At 35.4% G+C, this 20,919-nt stretch overlaps 1 protein-coding gene across 2 annotated transcripts in view; it reads right to left on the bottom strand.

Moving 5' to 3' along the window:
• Positions 1 to 336: 336 nt before the first annotated feature.
• Positions 337 to 20,919, bottom strand: part of TRIO (trio Rho guanine nucleotide exchange factor) — a 249,792-nt gene continuing 229,209 nt past the window's right edge. For both annotated transcript variants that reach the window (XM_088130969.1, XM_007420371.4), the window contains 9 exons: positions 18,987 to 19,234; positions 15,374 to 15,512; positions 14,150 to 14,177; positions 10,953 to 11,115; positions 8,992 to 9,113; positions 8,812 to 8,890; positions 7,886 to 8,086; positions 3,219 to 3,357; positions 337 to 2,776 (listed from right to left, as the gene is read on the bottom strand). In XM_088130969.1, the coding sequence (XP_087987095.1) occupies positions 2,234 to 2,776; positions 3,219 to 3,357; positions 7,886 to 8,086; positions 8,812 to 8,890; positions 8,992 to 9,113; positions 10,953 to 11,115; positions 14,150 to 14,177; positions 15,374 to 15,512; positions 18,987 to 19,234 (1,662 nt within the window). In that variant the 3' untranslated portion in view covers positions 337 to 2,233. The remainder of the gene's footprint in view (positions 2,777 to 3,218; positions 3,358 to 7,885; positions 8,087 to 8,811; positions 8,891 to 8,991; positions 9,114 to 10,952; positions 11,116 to 14,149; positions 14,178 to 15,373; positions 15,513 to 18,986; positions 19,235 to 20,919) is intronic.

Genomic DNA, 20,919 nt, shown 5'->3' with positions numbered 1-20,919 from the left:
TACACATACAAAGAAATCTCCTGTGTGTAAGAGGCTAGAATGACACAATTACCAAGAGATTTCTACAGTTTAATTGTACTTCCTCCAATCTTTTGATAAGTAACAATATTTTTCAGTAACGATTGTAATATAATGGCCTATGCCAAGGAGAAAGTGATGAATGTATGTTAATGACTCCTCTCAATGAGCATACATCATGGATGGAAGTAGGAAAGTTGTGTTAAGTTAGTTCCATTTGTATAACACCAAAGACATTTATAATGATTATTTCTTAACTAAAAGAAAACTACTAAAACACTTCAGATTTTATAGAATTCTTTGATATATAAAAAAAATCAGGCACATTTGTTAAATATGTTTAATTTTTTTAAAAAATAACTAATGGCAAAATAAAATATATACATCACATCATACTGTGTAAACACGCAACATCACTGTACAAAAATATACATGCAAAATGAAGCAAAACTTCAACTAAAGTAGGAAATAAAATAATTCAGAAGCAAAAAAGTTATGGTTGGTATGAATATACATCCATCCAGTTTTGATTTTAATTCTTACTTTAAAAGTTTCTGTACAGTTTTACAAAAAACAAAAGAAAAACAAAAAAATAAATAGTTTACAATGGAAGCCACAAACACTAAAATTATAACCAGATGATAATTTAAGATGGATTGCTAGAACTACTTTGTATTGGATGCCGGCTTGTTTTTTTAACCAAGGCTCATTACAGACAAGAAACATATGTGACTGTCCTTGTCTAATGCACAGAAAACTGTTAATATCTCAATATCCCATATATTCATCATTTTTATTATTTAATAAAGAGCTTGCCATCTGATGTCAGGTTCTGGTCCGTGTTTGCTTGGTAGTATTTTCTTTGAAGAACACAAATTTTGCTCAGTTATTGTAGAAAAAAAGCAGTAGACAAATCTGAACATTCTATAAAATAGAAATTAATTTGAGGGGAAAAGTAATACTTTGGCATTTTGAACAACCAACCAACCAAACCAAACCAAGTCAAACCAAACTTCAATAAAACATTCCCCATTTTTAAAATCCAGTTTGTTTTTCAGGAGATGAAAATAATTTTACAATCTTTTAAAATCAGTTTGACTTTTTAACAAAGTCCTAAGATAAGCATCAAGTTCAACTAGTTTACGACATATTGATAAACCTTCACCCACCCCAACCCTGGAAATTCCAAGCACAAAGTCATAAAGCTCACCATACTATGAATGTGCTTTTTTCTATATATTTATTACAGTTACAACTGAAGTTCTCATAAATAGTTGCATAAAATGTTAAAGCCACAACATTGCACATGATATGAAATAAAATTAAAAAAATCCCAAAGTGAGTGCATTTACAGTATTATCTTCCTGCTGTTTCCTGCTTGATGGTAGAGGTTGGCCTATTTGTTACCAAACTCAGGAGTCCTTTTCTGATAGGTCCAGCCAAGGCTGACCTGAACTAAAGACCCGCACAGTGGTATACCACCATTTAGGAGGAAGGAAAAGAGGGCAAAAAATAGAGACACAGATCGAAGGCAGGTAATAGTCTATTTACAAGTAAGGCCTACATTTTATCAGAGCAAAATGGTTCATTCTATCTGTATGCAAAAATCTTGAGGTTGGATGCACTTAAAAGCAGAGTCTGATCTCAGTGCACTGCTATGCAAGATATACACAGGCGAGGCAACTGGAAAGCTCTATGTCCAAGTCAAAAATGAAAACAAAAACTAGATGGTCCAAAATGGGCACCATCCAGATGGACAGCCATTCCATTAAATCATTTTTAAGTGTCAGTGTCCATATCTTGTCTTTTAACACCAGTGCTTTGATCATAGGCATAGTTCCTTTTTCTAAAATCTTGAAAATTCTAGTTAAGGTCATTCGCAAAATTTTAATTCTCCTTTGACTTTTTTTTAAAAAAGTTTTTTTTTTGCAGAAACCTGAATAAAATACTGTTATAAGTGTAATGTTCTTCATTGCCTTTTGCAGAGTACAGTGTTGTAGTCCTCCACCCCAACGTAGTTTTACACTGCTAGTCCCAAGTACAATCGTGTGCAGATTTACTTGGAATACATTTTCACACGATGAACATGCTAGCAGCTGATTGGCTTTTGTGTCTTCTTCACCCCAAATTCAAGTCAACAGCTGATTGGCAGGAGAGCTTCATCCTCAGTTTAACTGACAGGTGAAAGAGAATGAGAGAGAACATCGAAGATAGGTTAAACTTTTGGCAAGAGCCTGCTCTGTAAAAAGTTTTTAATGCTACGAATGGGTCGAACATCGTTCTGGTGTTTTCGCCGCTCAATGAATGAAGTCAGTCTGGCTATGTCAATGCTGTCAGCACTTTTGGCACTGCCTGGCTGCAGCCATTGCTCCTGGAGGGCCAGTGCAGCAGAAGGACGCTTGGCTGGGTCATCCTGCAATAAGAAACATACAAAATCTTTGGCCTTCTGGCTTACTCCTTTGAAGTAGTCATCTGGGAAGCTAAAGTCTAAGCGACAAATGTTCAGGCAGGTTTCCTCTACACTTTCATCCAAGAAAGGAGACACGCCACTAAGGAGGACATATGTGAGCACTCCAATGCTCCACACATCTGAGGTCAGGGAGACGGGATTTCCAAGGATAATTTCAGGAGCTGCAAATTCTGGGTTCCCAAATAACTGGTGGATATAATAAGTAGTGTTGAGCTGGACTGCATCTCCAAAGTCAGCCAATCTGATTGTTGCTTTGGCCAAACTCTTATCCACCAGAATGTTTTCAGGCTGGAAGAGAAGACAAATTCACAGTTATGTTAAACCAGAACCCCAAGTTCTAACAGTCTTGCTTTGCAATTTTTTGCATCTTCTGTTTTTGAGGCAAGACAACACTAGCCAATCATGACTATTTTTAAAATGGTAAACTATAAAAAGAAAAAAAATCATGCACAGGCATAATAGAACAAAGGCATTTCAACTTACTGATCATAACATACATTTAATGAACTAAAAGAAACATTACATTTGATACAAGAGATAATTGGGAAAGACTGGTCTATAGCTTCTATAATTTAATGGTGTAGGACTGCAGCAATATGCTTGTTGAATGCTTGTTTCTAACCATGAAATGAGATTCCCTCCAGTTAAAATATTCTAAATGCTCTGAAAATGTTTTGATGTCAATGGTTCACTTTGGCTTTGGAAGAGAAAAACCTGTCACCCAGTTCACCTTTAGGTCCAAGTGTACTATTCTGCAATTGTGAAGATAATGTACAGCTTCCAGAATCTCCCGCAGGTACAGCTTGATCTTTCCTTCAGTGAGGTTTCCCCATTGTACAATGTAGTCAAGAAGGCGACCCTGGTTGGCCCTGTGAAAGCATGAGTGTTGTGTTAAAAATAAACAGCTGGCATTTCACAGGTAAAGTGGAACACACATCAGTTTCTAAAAAGTGCAATTTTTAAAACAGATCTACTCCAACTACGAGAAATTAATTTTACCAATTCAGAATTTGGAGTTCAGTAACCCTTTTTATGTATTACTTGTCATCACTTGAGAATGGAAATATGTTTCTAGCTCGTGTAGGACATATAACTCCCCCTTTTAGGTTCTTTATTTTATTACATAAAACTAATTAACAATATGTGTACAAGGTATTAAGTATGTAATATACACTCAAAATTGATAATGCTGGGGAATAAAGGTTTGGGAAGTTATGTCATAAACAGAAACATTCTGAAAAAATTGTCAAGATTGCTCAAAGGTCTTCTTCCTTTTCTCTTTGTCAGAACTCTCCCATCTAATCCAAATGTGACAAACAACACAAAAGAACAATCCATTGCTGCAAATTAAGTATACATTTCTCCCTCCATTACTATATGATTTTTCTAGCCAGCCCTCATGCCCCAAATATCCACAGATTCTTGATGCCTTGATAGATTTCAAATGCTATGGAAACAGCTAAGAACATACACATCTTTAACACAAAGTGATTGATCCAGAATCATATTAACAATCCTGCTGATTTTAGCCCAAAATATGGTGTAATATGACAAACTGAAACCATATTAGTTCATGTACTGATTCCTGAGTTGCATGTCTCATAGCAAAGTGATTGCAACCAATCCTTATTAAACAGTGAGATATGCAGTAAATATGAAATAATTTTTGTTGTATACAAACGGATCACAATATTCCCTCTTGCAATAAGCAATGTTATACAAAGTGCAGAAAAGGAGTAAGAAATATTAAGCCAGAAATGACAGCATGAGTTTTTAAAAACTATGGAGCTACATCTAGTTTACATCAACTCCATTTGCTATACTTCTTCATACATTTATATTCTTGTTTTCGGCACATCCATTCACTGCACCACACATTGCCTTTTGTTCTATAAATGTCTTCATTTCTCTCTTTTTGAGAGGACACCACCATGCAACCACAACTTTCTCCCTTTCTCTTGACTCATTCATTCTACCGTCATGTATTTGTTTTGTGAATAGAGTGTCTTTATGACCATACCACTTCAATGTATCACTTTCATACTGATCACTCTTATTTTGACTCTTCTTTACCTTCTTCTTGAGTACCCCATTCCAACTTCATTCAACATTTTTGTTTTAGGAAAGTAAGGGATGGATATGTCAGGAGAGACAAAGTGGGCAGAAACATGCTCTTATCCACAGCCATTCTTGCTTTTTTTTGACAAACATTCATTTCCCACAAGGCGATATACATTTGCACATCCATCCATTTTAGTAAACTCTCTACCAAAGTACACAAGTTCATCCATTTACTCAATTTTTCTCATTTATATATAATGAATAATTCATTCTCCCTATCAAACACAACTAGGTTGGTCTCCAATACGTTGATTTTCAAATTCATATTCCATTGCATTATATAATATAATGTTCTCTGCAAATCATTCAGTTTTTAGATAACAGAAATACCATACTAAAATATGCAGATGATACATAAGTATGCCAATGATGCACAAAAGTTCCCAAACACATTAATGTCACTTCAAGCACTTCTTATACCTGTGCCCATAAATAAATTTATAAACCAAGGGGATATCTCACATCCTTGTCTTACTCCCTACTAAATGTTAAATCATTTGCTAAACATTCTATTTTCATGCATGCTTCACTTTAATCATATTCTACTTACTGCATATAGCAATCAACCTTTTTTGCAAAAAGCATTCCATAATCAAAGTCTCTTCATTTTCTGTATCTTTATATCCCCAGATATTTCTTGCAACATTAGATGAAGCTAAAGAAACTGATTTCTGCACGTGCAGGAAACCCAGGACAAGTAAACATCTGCCTGCTTTGGGGATAGACTCTGAAGCATTTGATCTCTTTCTTGTATATGAAGAAAGTTGATCTTTTTCAGTGGCTTTTGCAGAAAATAGTAGTTTTCTGGAAAGCAATTAGTGGCAGTAATGGTTCAAGATGCTTTCCTGCCTGAAGTGAAGCCCAACTTTTGTCTCCATTCCTAAACAATGTTGAGGTCAAAAACACCTGGCCCAAATACCAAGTTTGCCTATCTATCCTTCCTCATGATGCTGCTTGAAGCAGATGTCATGGGAAGAAATGGTTTAAGGTACTTTAAAAACAAATTAAGAAAGTCACATACAAAGAATTTGAGATCCATAAAATTATTCTGTGGATATCATATTCTAATGATGGAACAGAATTATAAATGCCAAAATGTAACATGCTTTTAAAAAAAAATGTATTCAGGTGTATCTATTTTACCCTATTCAAGCTGCATTCATTAAGAAATAGTCACCCAAAAAGATTTTCATTCTATAACATTTCATTGCCTTCTTCAGAGGAATACCTCTGTCTTTGCCGAATATAGGGTGAATCTACTGCTATATGAATGCAGTTTGGGTCAAATCCTAGACTGGCAAGCCAGCATAAGAAATAACTCCTTTACTCACATTCATTCTTCACTTTATACAGATGGAGAAACAAGAGAAGAAGCCATAGATAACCATAGGCTATTGTTAAGCCATTCCCTCCCTCTATCCAGTGCTGGCCATGGTCCAATTAAATGTTAAAAAGTGAGATCTTAGAAATCATAAAAATGTCCACACACTTTCATTAGCATTTTAATAATGTTCAGTCTTACTCCACTGCATGGTTTTTTTCATCTAAACTGAGTAATTTTGTCATAAAAACCTGTTTAGTATCACTGCTATACAGACTACCATAGTTTTGTTATTATTTGCTTCTGGGTTTAAACTTAATGCTAGATAGTGGGAAACAAGAACTGGGTGTAGAGCAGTAGAGCTAACCTAAACAAAACTGCAGAAGAATGTTTATTGGTGGATCCTTCTTGAAATATGAGAAAAGCCCTGAAAAAACATCTAAAGCTACTGCTTTGCCTGTGTAGTTGGGAAAATCTATTTCTGTGCGTTAGCCATATCTCATGATTTCCCGTTTTCTTTCAAGCAATAACTGAACCAGAGGTCATATTTAAATTTTCTATTAACCCATTAATAGATCCTTGGTCCTATAACAGAATTGCTGAAAATCAGAGTACAATAAGTTTGGCAGAATTTGGATACAATGGACAAAACTTTCATTTGAACTGCAGCCTATTTAATTGTCTGTTAAAACAAGGACAGCAATAATTATGCAAATGACATAAATTGATTCAAATAACATCTTTTGCATTTAATATTCAGTTTTAACAGGCATCCCTCTAAATGGTCTGTTAAATCAAGATTTTACAATAATATATATAGTTAAACAGAGATAATATTACATAGTTTGTTTAATGTGAGTTAGCAAAGATGTGCATTTCCTAAAAAGTCAGCAACATAAATTAAATAAATGTTACATAAATTATTTTTCCCAGCTATTTTGTTTCATTAAGAATCTGGTGGGAAAAAATATTATCCAATTTTGCCATAATGTATCACCTCTTTGTGGTGGTAATTTACTAAGAGAAAGGGCTTGACTGACAAGGGTGTCTGCTGACATTTTATTCACTGCAGGGATTTGTTAACCAGGTTTGTGGTTTGTATCATGTCATCTGATCTCAAAATTACTTTCAAGGCAAATCAGAAGATCAGCATTTGCAGATATGTTAATACCTCTGAAAGAGGCACTGTTTTCTCTCAGGGTGGACTTAGGGGTGGTCATCTTACCATTTGCCATCTTTCTTTTCTTCACACTGATCGCCTGACCACATTATTGAAATCAATCAATCAATCTCTCTCTCTCTCATATCAGTCAGTCAGTCAGTCAGTCAGTCAGTCAGTCAGTCAGTCAGTCAGTCTCTCTCATCACACAATGAGAATACAAAGGGAATGTTTGAAATAAAGTATCACTGTAAAAATATTTACCTCCCCCATTCCTTGAATTCTGAAGGGAATTTGGGCATCATTGATGACTGTATTTTGAAAGTGCCTTTCCAGTGCTCTTGGAACAAACTTAGTAAAGTACAGAATCCTATGTAGTGCTATCCAAAAACATTCTGGCAGCCATTTTTGATTCAGACAAAACACCAAACCCTGAAGTTTGGTTAGAGAATTCAGAATGATGGTGGTAAAATGGCAGTGTACCTTAATAATCCAGACTTTTTAGCTTAGTGTGTCATGCAAACACAGGATTTGCTCTAGTTACTTTTATTTAGTCTAGAAAAGATAAGTGCTTCAGTCAGAAGGGCAGGAGTCATATATACTTCATTATCTAACCCCAAAGAAAGTTCAGAGACCTTTCAAATAAGGAGCTTAAATGGCACTGTCCAGTTTCTCTATATGTTTTGAACTACCACACACAAGCTGTCATAAAACTATACTCAATGTAAATTTAAAACTAACAAAGATATTAGAAAAGAGCAAAATATCTGAATTAAGTAACTAAGAGATTACACACATTTCTAACACCAAGATGTAACTGGTGGAAGTCTCAAAGGTATCAAGAAGGCCAACAAGCTGAGGGTGTTGGAGATTCTGCATAATTCCAAGTTCACGAGTGACCTGATCTCGTTTCATCAATTTCTTATTTACGAATTTAGCGGCTACTTCTCGCTTGGTTCCCTTTTGATCACATCTCTTAATGACAGAAAACCTGCCCCTAGGAAAAAAAGTGAGAAGAACAAAGTCAACAAGGAATACCTGAATTCTAGATCAATGTTCATATGTCACTACATACATACATACATACATACATATGTAAACCTGACCATGAACCATTAAGAAAAGCATGTTTTTAAATGCCACAGAAATATTTACAAATGCCAATTCAAACAAAGCAATGCTAAATGATTTTTCAATAATAGTCTGAATTAATACTAGTTATAATAAAGTAGTGCCTTGGTTTTGGCTGTCATCTAAAAATCAAGTATGTAAATTGGAAAGACACACACCCACTTTTCATTGAAGCATGGTCATTATCTTTAGACGTAAGAGCAATTAAAAAACAAAATGAAATTCTGTGAGTGTACACTTCTCTGTCTAAATATTCTCAGAATTCAGCAAATTTTCTTGAACTGTGAGAATAGTAATGACTGAATTACATGATTTCTTGCCAGTTTAATTTTAATAGAGTAAACTACTCCACAGACTTCACTAGCAGTATAAAGATTGGATCTTAGTCAATTTGCATTAACAAGTTTAAAATCAGCAGATTTGTCTCTGTCTTAGTGTTCAATCTTACAGTGCAAATGGCTCTCAAAGAATCTGATTCTGGCATATCAATGTGAATTAGTGCAAAGTTCATTTGCACATGCATAAACACACATTCCTGTCTTTCTATACACACACTCAATGTTCACAGTGGGAAGGACCAGTTGATCATACCTGCCAAGCTCAGCCACTTCACTATACAGGGAATCAAAGTTAGCCTTCCAGGTTACCATGATCCCATCGCTTCCAGGACCTGAAAAAAAAAGGGGGGGGGAACCCCTCTTTCATTAAACATGTTATATACAAAATGTGTTACTTTTATCTTGTATGGTGATATCATACATATGAACCTACCTAAAACTCGTAGACTAGCCGAAGTGGAAATTGAACCCATATCATTTGCAGCTATACATGTGTATATACCATCATCTTCTGTGGTCACACCAATGATTTTCAGATATGCTTCTCCTAAATCACTGCAAAATATCATAAACTGTAAGCATGTGAGACATTACCTACTTATGTCTAAATCTATTAATACTGTTGATACTCCATATATAAAATTTGCTCTGCTTTAACTCTAGTCCCTTTCAACTGATAATAAAGCAAAGAAATGGATTACAATTTTGTGCATGAAAACCCTGGCTGATATCAGTATAATATATTCCTTTTACTTTTAAAATTTTGTACTAATTCCTTTTTTACTTATTTTCATTCTATACAACATACAACCCACTCTTCAAGTGAGACAATACTTCTAGAGATTGAATCCTCTCTTTGCCCAAAAGAGCCTTTGGACCCCTAGAGCAAATGGTGAGACACCAATGAGGGAAAGGCTCTTCACATGTTGCCTCTGTGTCTGTCTCTCACCTGATCTGTTGTTGTTATGCTTAAGAGGCAAAGGAAACACACCTACACACGGACACACACATTCACTCTCATTTTCAAGGTGTACTTTAGACAGAAGTGAGTCTTTCAGATCCTACGTACTTCTTAATAAATCTACTTTTTATCTCAAAGATAAGATATTCTGCATCCACGATAACTATATTATGGGGGGTTTTTTGGTTTGCTTGTTTCTTTGAATGGGACCTGGTGCTGCTTGAATACTTAATATACTTTTAACAATATTCAGAGGATGTGTCTCTGAACATATGCCAACATAGATTCCTGCTTAATTCAGCTGTCCAACAAATACTCTTATCAAAATAAAAGCCAAAATGCTGGGGCACTTATAACAATCCATACATGCAGCTCTGACCATTTTGAGCTGCTGGGTCTTCTGGAATTTTGACAAGGGGTCATTTCAAATTATGAGGGGCAGGGGCAGTGGGAGGGCTCATTGCTTAATGTCTGCCACGATGGCAGCAGGAATCCGTTTCTGAAAAGGGAGAACTTGTGAGGCTGAAACATAATTTGTGTAAAACCTGAAAACAAGGCAGAGATGGAACATGAGCCTCAGAACACAAAGCCATAGAAATTCTTTTCCCAGAAAGACAATATCTTGAGGCTCAAAGAGAAATAACGTTGAGACCATTTTGCCTTGTGTCCCCACATCCCTAAACAAAAAGCTAGGATGTTACATCCACAGAGGCCCTGAGATTTGGCTGCTGCTGCTTAATGCCAGTTACATCCATAATTAATCTCTCTTCATCCACATTCAGATGGATGATATCAAAAGGGTCCAAAGTTTTCCAGCAGCCATTAAGACTGGGCTGTTTCAGTGGGCCTTTGGGGTCTGAGGGACTGTTTTTCTCTTTGGGGTAACTGGGAATATGGGTTATGGTTCTTCCTCAGTGCTCAGAGATTATATTGTTATCTTGCTGTGTTTTTGTTTTAAACCTTATTACCATTTTGGAGACTGTCAACTGGTCAGAGGCAGATATGACTGCATATAAGTCCACTAAAATCTATCAATCAGTCTTGTCCAAGGCCATGAATGTGATAAATGTGAGAATCAAGGCTCTTTTGTGTTTTAAAACACGAGACTGTCTTTAAATGTACATTTTTCTCTTCCAACCAAAATCCAATTCACAGAAAAGGAAGCCACTGACCCTGAAATATAAACAATTTGTTTAAGACCTTTCAGCTATTTCAGTGTAGTTTGATCTCTGTTGCCCATCTTCCCTTTGAATTACTTCAAGAGTGAGGGAAGACAACTAAATATGAGATCTGTTATCCTTTCGACAGCCCTTGACTTTGAAATGCTGAGCATTCTTCCAATATTAAAATTCTTTAAAAAGTGAATAATGGTCAAATAGGTAAAGAAATAAGTAAATGAGAAAAGTGCTGTTATGGAGTGGGAAGCCCAGTACCTGCATGAGATGCTGTAATGGCTGTCATTGCTCAATGTATTATGATCAGGACCTTTCCAAGTTACTGAAGCTTTGGGACGACCACAGACCTTGCATTTAAGAATGACGGTCTCTCCTGTCTCACACGTCATCTCACTTAATGGTATTATAAATTCTGGGGGAACTGAGAGAGAAGGAAATTGTTGCCGTTAAAGAGGAAAAAAAACAGTATCTTGTTGAGAACTTTATATTCATGCATTTATGGGATGATATATGTGCTACTTCTGCATCACAGCTGAAACAAAATATGATTTTAAACAGCATGTTTACTTATACATTTATACCCCACCTTTCCATTCATTGAATACTGAATATACACATCACTTTGAATGCATGTATGCCTTTCCCTCCAGAATGTTCCACAGCTTGCACACTTAACTCACAGCAGGTTGCACACTTTTCTCATCAAGAAATAATATACTTGTGGAGCCTGTACAGTGATTTGAACATAAGATTGTCCCTAGCCTTGGAAGTGCATTTCTCTAAACCAGGTAGGGAGGAAGGGGGAATGCATAAGTCTGAAGCTTTCTTCCAGCATTTTTTAAGAAAAAACACAAGTGTGAGAATAAAATCCAAAGAGGCCAAAAGATACATTCTTCAATGTCATCCTTCCTATGATTTTTTTTTCTTTTTCAAGAAGGAAGAAAATAAGTGTGAATATAGGACAATAAGGGTACCATAGGAAGCAGAATGTGTGTTAGAATCTTGACAAGCAAGACTCCATAAAATAGAAAGGCAGCATAATAAAACTAAAACTTGATCGAGAACCTTTAAGGCAATTTATGTATCAATATATGAATAATATATGAAGCAGTGAGGCTATATTTCTAGTGCAGCAGATAGAAGAGAGTCAGAAACTCTTTATCTATTGTGTTACTTTTCTTCTGATAAAAGTGTGGAAACATTTTAAAATGTTTTCCTCCAACTGCTATTTGAAGTAAGCCATTCCACTCTCCCCCTCCCCAGTCGTGCTGTGCTGCCTCGTTGTGGTGGTGGTGTTTGTGGAGGGATGAGCAAAGAATGTCGGGCATGTATGCCAAGAGTATATATTCCCAGCAAGGTCACCCAAGGCATGAAGGTCATCCCAACTACCAGCTAAAGCAAGCAGGCACCTATATTGGGCAGCAGCGAGATTGGAATATGGTGAAGGCAGGTCACTTTAGCAACAATGGCAAAGGCATCCATTCATACTGTGTGGGAGAAGCCAATCGCAAACCACTCCTGTATTTTCTAAGAAAACCACACGGATAGAAAATATAAAATATTGACAATGAATATATTGAAGTGGTGGATAGCTTCTGCCATTTAGAATCAACCATCAACAGCAAAGGAACAAGTGATCAAGAAATACACTGCAGGCTAGCACTTGGTAGAGCAGCTGTGAAGGCCTTGGAAAAGATTGACTATGCCATGATGTGTCTACACCTATAAAGATCAGAATCATGCAAGCCATGGTATTCCCTATGACACTCTATGGAAGCAAAAGTTGGGCTTTGAAGAAGCAGGATAGGAAGGGTATTGATGCTTTTGAAGCATCAGTATTGGGAAGATTCCTAAGAATACCATGAACAGCCAAGAAAAGAAACAAATGGATCATCAAACAAATCAACCCAAAGTTCTCACTGGAGGCACAAATGACCAGGCTCAAATAATCCTATTTCGGACACATTATGTGAAGGCCTAGCTCTCTGGAGAAGGCTGTAATGCTGGGAAAGGTGGAAGGAAAGAGAAGAAGAGCACAATCAGCAGCAAGGTGGACAGACTCAGTTACAGTAGTGATGAGTGTACCATTAGAAGACTTGAAAGTCTAGGTTAGAGGCAAATCATCCTGGAGAAAATCTATCTATGTGGTTGCTAAGATACAGCAGCAATGAGTGTACCATTAGAAGACTTGAAAGTCTAGGTTAGAGGCAAATAATCCTGGAGAAAATCTATCTATGTGGTTGCTAAGATACAGCAGCAATGAGTGTACCATTAGAAGACTTGAAAGTCTAGGTTAGAGGCAAATAATCCTGGAGAAAATCTATCTATGTGGTTGCTAAGATACAGCAGCAATGAGTGTACCATTAGAAGACTTGAAAGTCTAGGTTAGAGGCAAATAATCCTGGAGAAAATCTATCTATGTGGTTGCTAAGATACAGCAATGATGAGTATACCATTAGAAGACCTGAAAGTCCAAGTTAGAGGCAAATCATCCTGGAGAAAATCTATCTATGTAGTCGCTAATGATGACTTGATTGCACATGATCAATCATCAATCAATTCCACTCTACTATTTTACAAAGATATAAAAAAAAATTAGTAACAATATATTTTAGTGTAATATGGCATGATCTGCCAATACGGATTCTGTTCAGCATTGCTGAGTAATATATTGAATGTGTAAATTCCTCTTCAGGTTTTCAGCTGAGTCTATGCAAGCGGGTAAAAAAGAAGTGATGCATGTTCCACCCTCTAGCCACTGTAAAGCCCTCCATACATTCGTATAATCAACAGTATTCATCTTTCTTATTGCGTAATTTTATTTAACAAAACTGTATGTATGAGAAAGATGTGTACAAAAAGTTATATATTTAGGAAAGTGGCAGAAATGATATTACATATTATAGCTACTTGCATTTCAAAGCATATACTATATGAATATACTAGTATATACACTTACTGTATATGTGCTCAAAAAGTGTCTACGTTAGTTCTGTAAAAATCAGCTTACATTATGCAAATTGGCTGTTTCTTAGAGAAAGGTATATACAAGATGCAGACAACATTTGTATGCTATGGAAAACTGCATATCAAACAGGTGCAAACTTTTTGCATAACAATTAGTTTGGTTGTCTTTTTTTTGTTAATAGCTCTGCATATACTCTTTTTCTTTTGTTAATTAGTTTGAGATAATTTTAAAAAAAAATGTTTAGAATGGCATAGTAAATGAATACATGTGAATGACATGGAGAAAATTTTGAGTGATCTGCTCAATCTTAATTGAATACAGAAACTGGTTTAAAATGATTATATCTCTAGATAAGTAATGTTTGCAATGACATAGAAGCTATGTTTATGTCTTTCAGAGATGAATTCTTTCTCTAATAATAATTTATAAGACTGTTTGAAAAATATTTTTTCACGAAACTGCATTTTTACACTTAATCTCAACTTACCATCATAAATATAGTTGGGGTTGAGAAGCTGAAAAGGAGAAGAATAGAATTAGCAATTTTCCCAGAATGTTCTTAAGAACAAAAAAGTTAAAAATTATAGCAAGCCAAGAATCAAAAACAAAACACCCCAACCTAACACGCTAGCCTTTGGTTAGCTGTTCAAACTATGCTCTATGCACCATGAGTATCAGCACAGCCAAGTACATATACATACATACATACATACATACATAACCTGAACATATTTGTTCAGATGAAAATTTCTCCAAGGTATTGTTACAAATCCAAATATCTGTGCAGTTGTGATGTACCCTTTTACAAATTATATTTGGTTGGGTACCTCTCAGTTTATAATCTGGAGGAAAGGGGGACTGAAAGAAAAGGATTTGGGATGTATGGGTAGAAAGTGGAAAGGTAGGAAGCCTGGAGTCTTAGCCCTAGGAAACTCTCCATCTATGAGAGTAACAGGTTTATTAATATTTATTAAGTGCCACTGAAGGCAGGGATTGATAGTCCACAGATTTGATGTAATATTAAGGGAACCTGCTTACAATCCACTATAAATGCTTTAAAACAAACAAATTATTGTTTGTTTCATTAAATATTAACAAAGTCACTGTCCTGTTCTGTATCTCCCCATATTTCACATGGTCACATTAACCTATTGTATTTATTGTATTTTAATTAATATTTATTCTTATTTTACTGTAAACTGCCCAGAGTTGCTCTTGAGTGAGATGAGCGGTGACTAAATTCAAAATATAAATAAATAAATAAAACTTAGATACTGTACATATAAAAATATAGGAGAGGAAATAAAGAAAAGAAAAAGGTGTAGTGATGACAGCAAAACCAATAATACTTTAGAGATGTCCCTGGATTATTGGGATTACACCTAATTTTGAAGGAAAAAGACAAATAAAAAAGGAACCCCACAGCAGAGAAGGAATGTGGCATTGATCACCCTAAATTCACTATGCTGAACATTAAAAACCAGTGGAGGGATTTTCATGAAATCAAAAACGAAAGATGTTATTTGAAGCTATAAATTTTTAATCACTACCATAAAAAATATTCATTGTGGCTTACCAGATCAATATTATAATATTCTCTTTCCTTACCAATCTCATTTCAGGCACCCTATCTGACAGGATAAACATGAGATTTCCTTTTGTATGTTGGGAATGGAATGGTCAAAATTTTCATAATGTCAGGAAGAAATACCTTCACGGAAACCTTATTGGCAAGTCCATCTCTAGATTTACGATAACCATTTTCTAATTTGCCTTCCCTTTTGCCGTCTTTGTCTTTTTTCTCAGATTTTTTCCTTAGGCGGAGTGCTGTGTGCCAAGATGACGACTTCCTGAAACCAGAACATAATACATTGTGATTACCTTCCTGTGGATGATTCTGATTGGAAAAAAATGTTTTAAGTCAACCTGGAGGAAAAGTAACCTGGGAAGAAAAGAGAAGCTCACTTCAAATGACAGTGAGAACAAAATGATGTAATGAGATTATGAGGTACTTCTAATTACCACTTTATGAAAAATATGATTTCTAATATCATTGTACAATAGGAGCAGGCCACAAGTTACTGAACTGCAGCTATGCTTTTGGTCTTTTGGCAATTTGTGAGGTAGCTGAGGGATACAGTAGTCCCTCAGCATGCTATGATGGGCTGGGATTTTTGAGTTTTTTTTTTTTTTTAATGAGACATGTTAACTATATCCAACAATTTGAAGGTAAAAGAGAAAGATGATAACAAGTTAGAGACATAAAATATATTAATTAAATCTCAGCTAGCACTGGAGCTTTCAACTGGAGCTTTTCAAGGTGCTATAACTTCTGGCCCCTAGTTGATCCACAGTGATTAGGACAAGAAATGACTTAAGGGAGGGCGGAGCTGGCGTCGCGGCGATACGGCGGGGGATCCTGGGCTCCCAGGATCGCAGCTGATATCTCCCCCCCCGGATGGTCCCGATGGACCTAAGCCGTCCCGTAGAGACGGTGATTGCAAAGGGCGCATCCTGCGGATCTCAGGGACACCGCAAGTCCCAGATTGATCCCAGGAGAAGCTCTTGAAGCCGGTGGAGGAGAGGCAGCTATTTAATGACTGCGAAAGCCGGGACAGCTCCAAAGGAAGAAGAAGGAGAGGGGTGTCAACCGGGTGAGATGGACCTTTACTATTTAACTATTCTTAGAGAACACCTTAAGTAACTTAAAGAGATTTTTAAAAGTGAAGAAAAGTGGATTAAGCGGCGAGATTGAGCCTTATAAAAAAAAAGGGGAAAAAAATCTTTGTTTTTTAACTTTCCCTTTTTAGTGGAATTGGCAAGATGTTTTTTTTTTTAAAAAAAATATATTTTTAACTGGACTGGCTTTTTCTTTTTAATACTCAATAATCTTTTATCTCAAGCTTCTTTTTTGATTAAGAATTTTTTTATTGTTATAAGAAATCTATATTTTTTGTTTTGGAAATGGGGAAAGTGGAGTTAAGAGAAAGTAAATGAAAGAAAGTTGCACTGCCATCTAGAGGCTTGATATAGTGTTTCTTTTTTTCATTGTGACGTATACTCAAGGACTTTGGGCTTTCTAAAAAGATAGTGGGATGTGCATGTTTATACAGGTGCCATCCGAATAACTATAAATAAGAAAGCGGAGTTGAAAGCGATTTTGAAAATATTCAAGATGGAAAGTTTGAGTTAGTCACAAGAGCCTTGTTTAGTGGCAGTAGCTCTTCTTTCTGGTAGAAGCTTTGCTTTGCTCTCTATTCCCCCCCCAGTTGGACCTTTAAAGAGACCTAGCCTTTCCCCTCCGCTTTTTGTTTCTTTTTTTTTTTCTTTCTCTTGACAAGAACAAAGATAAAGAATCCTTTGACTTAATGAAGGCCTATACAAGGGGTTTGATAATAGACTATACGAGAAACACAATGCAGAAAAAGATTTTTAAACTATCGAGGATGACTATAAAAAACTGGAAGAAGAGCTGCAGAAATTCCCGCAAGAAAAACAAAAAAGACATCAAAGTTACTTAATTAAACATAAAATGGGATCAATGGAAAAGGAAGAAATAGCACAAGAAATCAGAAACACTAAACAGAACTATTTTGAGGCTTATAAACTGAGAATCAAAAAGGGTTAATCAGTTGATAAATGAAGAGGGACAGACTTGTTCTTGGTAATGAGGGTGAGAAAAAGATTATACAAGATTATAATGGAAAATTGTACTAAGAGAATACTTAAGAAGAAGAAGTAAAACAATATTGAAAGAAACTACTCGAGATGCCTAAAGAAAAAACGAGGGGAATACAACAATGATGGAACTGACAGAAGCTTCAAAAAGCAGAATGTTTGAAAGGACATTTATTATTGCTTTCTCTTATCCAATAATATAGAAAAAGGAATAAACAGCTAGATATTTTGGGATATTGAATGAAAAGGGTGAACTTAAAACTATGCAAGCGTTTGAATAAGGTATAAAACTGAGATATATAGTAAAGAATTGTATTTGATTGTAAATGTTTTAAGATATTAGACTAAAATTCATACATGGTTGGATATAGTAACATATAGATTTTAAACTAGAGATATTCTTGTTGAAACATGTAGTGAAGAATGAAGTATGTTTTGATAGTGGTTAGAACTGTAACTTTTAAGAATTGGAAGAATGAAAAAGTACCTATGCAGGAGGAAGTTATTGAAAATTATGGAATGTGCAGAGATGAGTTAAATTGATGTTTGAAATTAGAGTAAGAAGATAAGCAATTTTATATGACACGGGATTTGTTTTATTAATGGTTTGGATGAGAAAATATAGTAATGTAATGGATTAGGAAATTTTATAATAGAAATTTGATATTAATTACTATATATATATACATATATAATCGATGGATAAAAATGTATTACTAATCCTATAATGAAAGCTAAAATTTCTTGTAATAAATGATTTTATAGACTAGCTACAAATGATTAATAATTGATAATTGATAAGTATACAAGTATATTTTGAATAGATGATATGAGAATTTATATAAATGAGCAAAGATTATGAAAGGGGCACCAATGATTTGGTAACTGGTTGACACACGGTATAAAATGGAAGATTTTTTTTTTATGCCTTTGTATGTTCTTGTTTGTTTATGTATGTTTTGTGTTTGTTGTAAAGAATAAAAATTTTTATTAAAAAAAAGAAAAAAAGAAATGACTTAAGAACAATGTATGTTTGACCCATGATTTTAGAGAAATAACATAAACATTATACTTCATTAAATCAGCCTCTCTAGGTAAAATAACTTATTTTATAGTTTTTATTTGTACTGTAAAAATAATTGAATTCTTTTTAATCAATCAGCAAGAAATATAATCAGTCAACAGTACCACCACCACAAGAGCATCAGGAAAGTACGGAACACATACATACATACATGAAAAGAAATGAGCAGCAAAATAATATCTACTTAATCTACTTAATCTAATATCTTTGAAAACACATTGTGTTTGTATATATCTCCCCTTTCAAGGGAAGAAGAAATTGTGCTTACATATCACAAAAAGAGCCTGGCTTCTTATTATTGATGGCACAGCAATTACAGTTGATGATTTCTGGCATGGGGCTTCAATTAGCAGATTCAGATTCATTCTGATATGGAGGTTCATATAAGAACAGACACTCTCCAAGATATTTAAGGCTCGCACATTCTCTCTTTATAGGAGCCCATTTTATATATCTGAGATTTGGACTCTGGCCTAGGAAAGCTGATATCATTAAGCTACTGCAGGACTCTGTTGCCATTGCAAACTAATGAAGTCAGCCGAGAAGCATGCATTACACCTACTTCATTGTTCCATCAGAGTTATCAATAGTGACTGCACTGGTGTGTCCCAGGACGTAGCCGGGGATCCAGCCCTCGGCTGCGGGGCACTGGTCAGTGGCGGCTCGGAACACCAAAAACATGTTCTGTTGGTTGCTGGCTAAAATTTGCACGACTTCTCCTTGGTAGACATTAATCTCATCCTCCTTCACTGCCGTATAATCGTGTGTCACCAGCATGGTGGAGATATTGCTACTGCTGCTACTTTCACTCTGTAGACGAACCAATTAGGTAGAGAGAGAGAGGGAAAAAGGAGGAAAAAGTTGATAAGGCACACAAATAGAAAGGAGACACGTGTGATAAAATAAAAGACTGTTACCTTTTAAGCAGCTATATAACAGTGAGATGTTAAATAATGAAATTGAGCACTGTTATCTAAATAACTCTGCAAGAAGAAGTGTAAACATGAAGACTATATTCTAATTTTCTATTACTAAGTGCAATTATTTTAGAATATTTGTTTAGCTTCCTTTCTTGCAGAGTGGCAGCATGGTAAGCTTGCATGTCATGATGTAAGTAAAGACTTGACTTCTATACATTTTTATAAACTCTGTTTTCATTTTAAAGTGAAAACAAATGACTGAAGAGGATGTGATTCACTGTACTTCCTCTTGTTAGGATACAGGACCCTCAGATTCCAGGCTAATTGCAATATTAGATGGAACTCTAAATTGCTAAATACAATTTCCTGAGTTTCCTAAGGGTAGTTTAAGTGTGTTATGTAACTTTCCCTAATGTACTGTACTCCTCTAAATTTTTAGAACAATGCTCTGGGAAAATGGGAGTTACAGTATTTTCTGCAAAGCAACAGACAAGGAACGCTGGAGCCAATCCCAGGGCCTAAAGCCCCAACTGGCTTAGCAACTGTCCTTTGTTGGCTCATCAGGACATCCTAGAATGTGTGTCAAAATATTTCAAGGGCAGGGAGTTTGAAATTAGTTATAGACAGATATTGTATACATTTCTGAAGGTTGTCTTAAATTGAATTACTCTTATCCCCAACCTTCAAGCAATAGAGGACTCCAATAATAACATATCATGATAACAATATATGATTGTGTTTAGTTATACATGTACGTAGATGTATTTTGATTGTCATATCTGAAATGATCACTTATGAATGCAGAGAGGAAAGTACATCCTTTGCATGCAAAAATTCTCAAGTGTAGTCCTTGACATTTTCAGATAAAATCAGAAAACATTTTTATTTGAAACCACAAAGAACTACTGCCAGTTGGATTTGCTAATTTGCTAAACCAACACGTGGTCTCATTCAATTTAAGACAGCTTCATATATACCTAGTGCCAATTAACTGAGATCATACTCCATGTTCAACAATTATCTCATATCTATAGAAATTACATGATTGGTCGTTCTGGGAAACCTGAGCATTTACTTTTGTAAAGGGCAAACCTTCATTCATTGAAAAATCAAAAGTTTTATCTTCCTTTGGAGGTAATGAAAACTTTTAGTATTACTGAAGTATCAAAAGCAGAGTATTTCAGAGACTAAAAATCTATAAATATCCTCAGAAACTGGAAATGAATATCAAGCCAACTCACTTCTTCCTTATACACTGATTTTGATTCCACAATCTTGATTAATTACACCTTACTTTTCATTGTGTCCAAAAGAAAGGTTGATTTATTAAGCTGTATCTTAAACTAGCATTTAAGATGCTTTTTAGTAAACTGACATCCAATGACCCTTTCAGCTATAACAGGGCACTAAGGCTGAAAGAGATCAAGATCCAAGTGTTAAAAACTACAGTGAAAGCTAGGATTTTTTAGGAAACTGGAGTCATTTAGGAAGCTAGGACCATTAGATCTGAACTATTTGATTAAGTAAGCTCACAATGACTTTTCTAAACCTTGTAACTTTCTTGGATCTTAGTCC

This window comes from Python bivittatus, unplaced genomic scaffold (assembly GCF_059951505.1).
Source record: "Python bivittatus isolate LINGU-HERP-01145 unplaced genomic scaffold, Pbiv_v1 ctg000840_np1212, whole genome shotgun sequence".
NCBI lineage: Eukaryota > Metazoa > Chordata > Lepidosauria > Squamata > Pythonidae > Python > Python bivittatus.
The sequence above is the reverse complement of the archived record's forward strand: the minus strand, read 5'-3'. Positions and strand labels throughout refer to the sequence as shown.